This window comes from Rhagoletis pomonella, unplaced genomic scaffold (genome assembly GCF_013731165.1).
Source record: "Rhagoletis pomonella isolate Grant_MI unplaced genomic scaffold, Rhpom_1.0 Rhpom_scaffold_04474, whole genome shotgun sequence".
In the NCBI taxonomy this organism is placed as follows: Eukaryota; Metazoa; Arthropoda; class Insecta; order Diptera; family Tephritidae; genus Rhagoletis; species Rhagoletis pomonella.
This window is the reverse complement of record NW_023466099.1, coordinates 1-7,926: the sequence shown is the minus strand read 5'-3', so window position 1 is coordinate 7,926 and position 7,926 is coordinate 1. Positions and strand designations below refer to the sequence as shown.

Below are 7,926 nucleotides of genomic sequence, written 5' to 3'. Positions count from 1 at the left end.
CGATGGCGATAGCGCAACATTCGGCTGTTTGTATCTATCGGATACAATTCACGCTTGCTTGGAAATGTGTTTCAAACCCATTTTGTTCATATGGCATCAAAGAAGTGCACTCTAGTTTGTGGAATGCATCTGCATGTGTGTGTGAGGACGACTGCACTTCACCAACATGGATTGGTGGCTTGCGGGCGACGGAAAACGCTTGTTGCATCTCCAACCGGAAAGTCAGTGAGCCAGTCAATGTTTCTGTATTTTTTCCTTTTTTGTTGGTTTGCTTGCTCTTGCGAATGAATTGAGATGGAACGCGCATGTGGTGGATTGTATCTATGTATGTTTTATTGTTTGTGTGTGTGTGTGGTTTGTTTTGGCTTTTGTTGTGCATTTACAAGGGCAATCAGACGTTAATCTTTGCGTATACGGTTGTTTTTGTTTATTTGCCTTGCGCATTTTATTGCTGGCACTTTTGCGCAACAAATGTTGAGCAACATTTGTAACGGTCAGATATACATGTCGCTAAAGACGATGTTGCACTGCAAGTTTGAACAGGCGACAGCTAACTGATGACTTGGATGACGATGCTCTTTCGTAGAATGTAAAATGCTCGATATTTTGGGTAAGAACCCTGTAGGAAATGTGGGAATAGTTGAAGATGAAATCGAAAGAGAAAATAAAATGCTACCACGTTGGTTTCATTACTAGCCGTATCCAAAGGATAAAGTTTAATGCTGTCCAGCTGTCATTTTGATTGCTAGATATAAGCTATGTCAGTGGCAATATTTGTGTGTGGGCTTTTTATATCTTGAAATAAGCATTTGTAAGACGTCTTCTAACAAGTATTTTGCCGGATTTAATCGCTTAAATATTTTAGAAAAGATGCTATTTTATATCCAACTACATAATAACAAATATTGCAATAGAAACCGCATCAATTTGTTCTTTAATATTAAAATATCAATAATGTTGCCACCACGAAGTTTGCGTGCAAATGAAAATGTAGCTTTCGATCTTGTTTTTTTTTATATCTGTTTAGGGGGCTACTGGCTACTGTATTTTTCAATGAGCTGGGAAATGAGTTAACTTATTTCTAATCGCGATCATTTAATTAAAGGGTTTTTTAAGTCACGTTCGAAAACTACCTTTACCATTAACATTGCCATTACCATAACCATTACTATTACCATTACCAGTACCCGCGCCGTTACCATTACCAGCACCAGTACCAGTGCTATTACCATTACCAGTACCGTTACTATTACCATTCCCATCCATTCCATGAGATAAATGTGTATGTACATGTGTATGTACTTACATACCTACAAACATTAGGGTGTTTCTCAAAAATATCAAGATCTAAATTTTGCTTGTGGCACGCACCCCTTTATTTCGTTCTACGTACAAAATAAAGACATCCAAAAAAATTTGAAAGTTTTAAACAAATTTTTAGGAGTCTCAGGCTTTTATAATAATTAGTTATTTTTTTAATCGAAAAAAATCTTTACTTGAAATCTGAAAATTTTGACATATTTTTGACATATAATTGGAACTTATTCATAAAGTTAAACTAAAAAACTCACAGAACTATAGCTGTTCAAAGTCAAACTTTGTAAAAATTTTGAGAAAACAATTTTTTTTCAAATCCCAGTAGCGACCCCCAAAAATTTGTTCAAAATCTTTAAATTTGGTGGACCTCCCTAATGAACATATCTATATACATGTGTAGGTCGGTTAAAGAAGATGACAGATTAAAAACATCTTGAAGAGGGTTGCCACCTGTTCATAAAATTAAGTTCAAATGATTAAGTTAATTAAACGAATTAATATTTTGTAGCTATCAGTGGAAATGATTTTAAAAAGTATATTTTCTAAACTACATTTAGAAGGTTGCCGCCTGTTTAAAAAGTCAAATTCAAATTGAATTAGGGGAATTAGGTAATTGAAATACATATGTATCCCAATATGGATGTCAAACGAAAGAGATTTCAGTAGGTTGTAGTTTGAAAATATTTTGAAGAGGGTTACCACCTGTTTGAAAAGTCAATTTTAGTTAATACAATGATATATTAAAATATGACAAACGAAAGAGTGTTAAGAAATCTTTAGTTTTCAACTTTATGAATATTTTTGATTGCACAAAGAGGGTCGCCACCCGTTTTAAGAGTTAAATTATTTAATAAGTTAACTCAATTACTAAAATATTGGTATCAATCGAAATGGGTTTGTAAAGGCTTTATTTCTGAACTATATTTAGCAGTGTTGCCACATGTTTAAAAAATCTAATTCAACTTAATTCATTAGTTAATTAAAATATGTATCACAATATCAGTCAAAGGATACTTAAGAAGATGTTGGCTTGAATCTACCTTTGAAGAGGGTTACCACCTGTTTAAGAAGTCCCATTTAATCAACTTGTACACAAATTATTTGAACATAAAGAACGATTGAAGCGGGTTACCGTGTGTTTAAAAAGTGACATTAAATTTATTTAAAAAAGTTTGAAAAGGCTTTATTTCGGAAATATTTTCAAAAGGGTTGCCACCTGGGAAAAGACTTTAAGAAGGTATTTATTTGAAAATATTCTGAAGAGTAACACGCAGAAATTTCATACACTCAGCGAAGCGGGTGCGGGAAAACTATGTAGTATACATATTCGTAAGTACAAATATACGAATATTATCTTGGGCTACACAATTCAAAAACATTGACAGTGAAGTCCAAAAATGCAGTGCCAAATGCTACCCGATTTCATTAGTTTAGCAAAGATAAGATAAAATAAATTTATGGATCACTTTGTTTCGAACTAAGTAATTCCCCACGTCAATTAATGCACGCGCGCATAGAATCTACTATAAAAAATATACATACATACATACATACATGTTCACAAACAATTCATAGCCATTCATCATTTTTGTTATACTTACAAAAAACAAAGCAGCAAAAGTATGAAATTACCAAAAATTTAATTCTTATAAAAAGCACGAAAATGTTCAATGAAAATCAGTTATAAATTTAATTTTGTCAATAAATCATAAAAAATGCAGCAGTTCGCCACTAAATTCGCACTTTCGCTTGCAGTGCTGATTGCCTTCAGCCAGGCCACACCGCTAAATCAGGAGACTGGAACTATTGAATTCGACTGGCGTGGCAACCTACAGGAAAATGCCAATTACTATGTCAGCCAAAATCAGGTAAACATAACTGTAGGGAAACCACATTTTAATTTATATTTTTCAACAAAATCCTTTATTTTTCCCAAATTTCCTCGAAGGTTTCCTGGTTTTCTGCCAATTACTTCTGCTATTCGAACGGCTGGGATCTGGTATCGCCTAGCAACTTTTCAGCAGAAATTGAATTGAAAGGATTTGTGGAATTGTTTGGTATTTTTGAACTTTAAGGCCATTTTATTTCACAAATTTATATACATCGGCTGCAATAATTTCTTCCCTCCTTACAGGTCTCACCAAATACAACTACTGGGCTGCTGGCAATCGCTTGGCCGATCAAGAAACTTGGACCTGGGGCGTTGGTGGCGAGAAATTCTCTCTTACTAACTGGGCTACCAATCAACCAACAGCTAGCGGCAATAACTGCTTGTTGCTACAAACTAACACCACCGATATTTTGTGGGCCAATCAGGATTGTACTTCCCAGTACAACTTTATCTGCCAAAAGTAGGGAACAATGGATTTGAAATATGTAAATCTAAAATAAACTAAAGAGATTATACCAAAGCTAATGTTTAACTCTGTTACCTTGCATTGCCTATGTTATGGGTAGACTCTATGGTAATATAGTCATAGAAAACTAAGCATCCCTTTAGTTTTTTCCTTTTGATACTGTACTGTACTGTACTAACTTTCAATTTTCTACTATAACTACTGGATCGCTGTGAAACCCTGCAAAAATATTGGGATTTTTATAAAAAGCTACTGTTGCCATGACAACTGAAGCTTATGAAATTTTTTTAGATAATTTAAATTTTCAAGATTCTTAAGTTGCTTAACCAATAGTTTGATTATATATGTACACAATACTTCTAAAGTAAAATATGAGTATCATGAACATACGCTACATTTGTACTTGGAAACGTAAAGTTTGGTACCAGCACCTCTTACGGCAAGAAAAAAAAATGTGGAAGGTGCCTCAAATCTTATCTCGGAAAAACAAATAGTAAGGACGATTATGCGCCAACAAAAACCTTCAGGCCAACCAGACTGAAGAGCCTGGAACCCAGGGTCGTAAGTACATTAGAGCAAAGTTGACAGTCCACTTAGTACTCACGAACATACTTATTATAGTGAAAAATAGTTTGAATCAAATCCACGAGACCTTCTGACCGACATCGAAGTAAGGCTAGAAGTAGAAGATACCCAATGGGAATCTTCGCTGATACTAAGAGTGGACAAAACAATCGTAAGCTGGCTGCCCTCCATATTATCTAGAAGACTGAAGAAGTGACTATGGAGTAGTAATATGGCATTTGACCACAAGAGGATGCCATCAGGGCAGTATACTCTCAGCTCTCTTTTGATGTTTGGTAGTGGACTCTAATATGGGACAGTGGCTTAGGTAGTGCTCCACGCTTTCGATTTCTTCATAACGGCAGCTACGGCTCTAGTCGTTTGACTGCAAACCCATTCTATCTGCGAGGGTTACCATCAGGCAGTGCCCTGTGAGAACTCCAATTACATGTCGGAGTAGGAGTCGCTACAAGCGGAGCAGAGGCCGAGATCTATAGTTATCCAACTAGGCCAGATAAGCTTGCTATCCTGCAAGTAGGCTCCGCAGGCCATCTTATATTTTCCCATTTGATAAAGTTATTCTCTAACCAGAGTTTGCAAGAAGATAGCGGAATTCCCGCGTTACACGCTGTACTGAGTGCAAAACCCAAGGCTCCTTTCATTGCTAGTTCATCTGCAACAATGCAACACAGTTTCCCGGTATATCATTAGTGACCTTGCCAGATCATTTAGATCAAACTTGGATCAGTGAAGATGGCTGCTGAGTCAGAATACGAGATCAGGACTGAACCATCCTACCATTTACTCCTTGAGAGAATCCTTATCTAGAATTGATTCTTTAGTCCAATAGGCGGGACTGTGTATTCCAGGCCGCTAAAGTTTACTGGAAGATGTCCAAAAATTCTAGATTGAGCTAATCTCGTGTCACTCCATTCGATCAGCGCGTTTAGTAGAATGGCATTACCGCTTGGCTATAGTCTACCATATAGAAAGTAAAGCAAGGTCTCTAGGGCTTTAGTCGGCGTCGCTGGTAAAGAACAAAAGAGAACAGAACAGAATGGAACGTACAACAAGTTTACAATGTGAGGCTTTAAACCCCATTTTTCCCATATATGGCAGTTATAGCATTCTTGCAACGCTTTTCTATATTGCCCCGCCAAGTTAACTTTCTGTCAAAAATAACGCACAGATATCTAACTCTTTCTGAAAGAGTCAGTGCAATGCTTTTCAAGGAAGCTGCAGCCGGACAGTTTTTGTTTTCTTTGAAAAAAGGAATCATGCAGGTTTATTGCCGGATTGACACTAAGGCCTGCTTCTTTGGGCCAGGTGTCCACGACACGTAAGTCGCCTTGAAGCAACTCACGTAGAAGTGGCGGGTGCTTACCAACTGCCGTCAGGGTAAGATGATCCACGTAAGCTTTGAGCTGGCAACCTGTACAGTAGAGTATTCATCTTTAGATTCCAAAGGAGTGGGGAAAGAACACCGCCTTGGGGAGTGCCGAGGTTTGCATATTTTGTTAGGATACCTCTCCCACCTCCGAATATATAGCTCTATTGCCTAAAAGTCGATGAACAAAATCGACCAGAGGGTGATCCAGCCCAAAGAGAGTTAGGACTTGGAGAACAACCTACGGGATAACATTATTGAAGGCACCTTCGATATGTGGGAACATGCAAATTCCTTACGCACTGTTATACCTCTCCAATAGGCATGTTGATAGCTAGAGAGCTTATTAGCATCAATTTCCCATCGGATCTGCGAATCTAGAAGCCTTTCCAGAACCTTGAGAAAGAAATAAGCGAGGCTTGGCGATCGAAAGACGCTCGGCTTCACGTGGGCGTCTACCTCCTTGAGAATGAACACAACTTTCGCCAGGATCCAAACCTTGGGTATGAATCTAAGGTAAAAGCAAAGCCTTATAGATTAAGAGAGGTATCGGACTTAAAAGGCTAGATGCTGAAGGACTTTATGGCCCAATCTACCCTCTTTACATCAATGAACTCCGCTGAAGCCAACGGCCGTTCAAAGGTAATAACCGGGGCGCTAGATTCCACAGTACATCCTGGAGAGTGCGCGCCAGTTAGGACTTCAAGCATTTCCGCACGAGATGACGTCCAGTCGCCATTTGATTTCTGAATATACATCGGATTCGTCGGACTTTTCGTAAGCAACTTTCGCAGTCGATATGGTCACTACGGGTATCACGGCCTGCTGTATATATTTACTTTGGACGATGACGATATTGTGTAGTAAAGCATTTTCTCTGCAGCTGTCCGGTCATCGGCAGACTGAGATGGTGCATTTTTGGTTCGTATTCTATCTCTCGGTAAACCATTGAGATTGATAAATGGGCCTGGTAAATTTGCAGAAGAGTAACGATTTCTCACACCCACCAATTTTAGCTTATCCTCTTAAACCATTCTCTATGCCTTAAGTACAATGGAGAACTATACCGAGTTCCCATAAAATACACCAGTTTCAGAAAAAAATCTGGTTGATCATTTAGGAACTTTCAGATAGCATTGACAGAGCTTAGTTTTGGAAACTGGATTACTAGGAAGTTCTCCCATGGAATGAAAAACACTTTATACCTGTCATTCGCATTCCCACTTAAAGAAACGCATCTAATTCGCGTGATATTCTAGTTCCACGCTATCTATTGAAAATACTTATTTTCTTGGCCAATATTATGTTTATCGGCCATTCTAGGTTAAAGGGGTATCGCCATCTTGTACATGAATTCGCTACAAGGTCAAGGTGCGAGGAATTCCGATAATTCTCAAAATTCAAAAATAGTCAATTATAAAACAGTTCATTAACTTTGGCGCGGCTGCATTACCTGCCGACAAACAAAGATGGATATGGATTACTTTCATACCTGGTGGCTCAAATTGGCTATATATGTGCATGAACCTAATATCGTACACCGAAAGGCATAGCCCAAGAAGTGTGTATGCGTATGAATTTTCTATTATTAATACAGATACACATACATTGATGTATCTATGAGACTCTTGTTGCCTTTTGAATCCAGACAATAGCCAAAACAAAAATAATAAGTAAGTAGTATTTAAGCAAGTAGAACCTTTCGCATGCGTAGAATTTGAGGATTTGTGCATGAAAACAACAGCTAGAGAATGGCAAATAATGAATTTCCGTTAATACTCATAGTATACTCACTAGGATGGTTCAAAAATGCATGTAAAAAAAGTCTACTCCGAATGTTGATGCTCTCGTCCCCTAGGATTGTTCTTTACCGAAAAAAATTATGCCTCTAATTTTTTAATCTGAAATCAAAAAATATTTAGAGGTCGCTCAAAGCGTTTAAGATTTTTCATGTATTTTAAACGGGCAGAAATCCACTTTTCGCAGAAATGGTATACATTTGGTGAAAATCAATATTTTTCGATCGAAAAACTCTGTTTCTCTTCAGAAGGCTTCCAATAATAACATCCAGCTGTTTATCTTTAAATTTTTTAATACTAGCGATTTTTTATAGGTTCCCCCATTGCTTTTTCGGGTTTTTAGGGTCCTCTAAAAATAGTTAATATTAGAAAAAGGTTAAATGAGCATTTACGTGTTAGTAATGAATTTTGAGCAAAATTTCAAACTCTGGTTTGCACTTCAAATGTAATTAATTTTACTTGTTCATGCCAGAACGCTTCTTTTGTCAAACTTCACTTTTTT

The 7,926-nt window shown here is 37.3% G+C and overlaps 1 protein-coding gene across 1 annotated transcript; it reads left to right on the top strand.

The window, feature by feature from the left end:
* Positions 1-3,032: 3,032 nt before the first annotated feature.
* On the top strand, positions 3,033-3,729 carry LOC118755828 (lithostathine-2-like). Its single transcript, XM_036490639.1, has 3 exons — positions 3,033-3,185; positions 3,266-3,374; positions 3,452-3,729. The coding sequence occupies exons 1-3, from the start codon at positions 3,033-3,035 to the stop codon at positions 3,670-3,672; spliced, it is 483 nt and encodes a 160-aa protein (XP_036346532.1). The 3' UTR covers positions 3,673-3,729.
* The last annotated feature ends 4,197 nt before the right edge of the window (positions 3,730-7,926 follow it).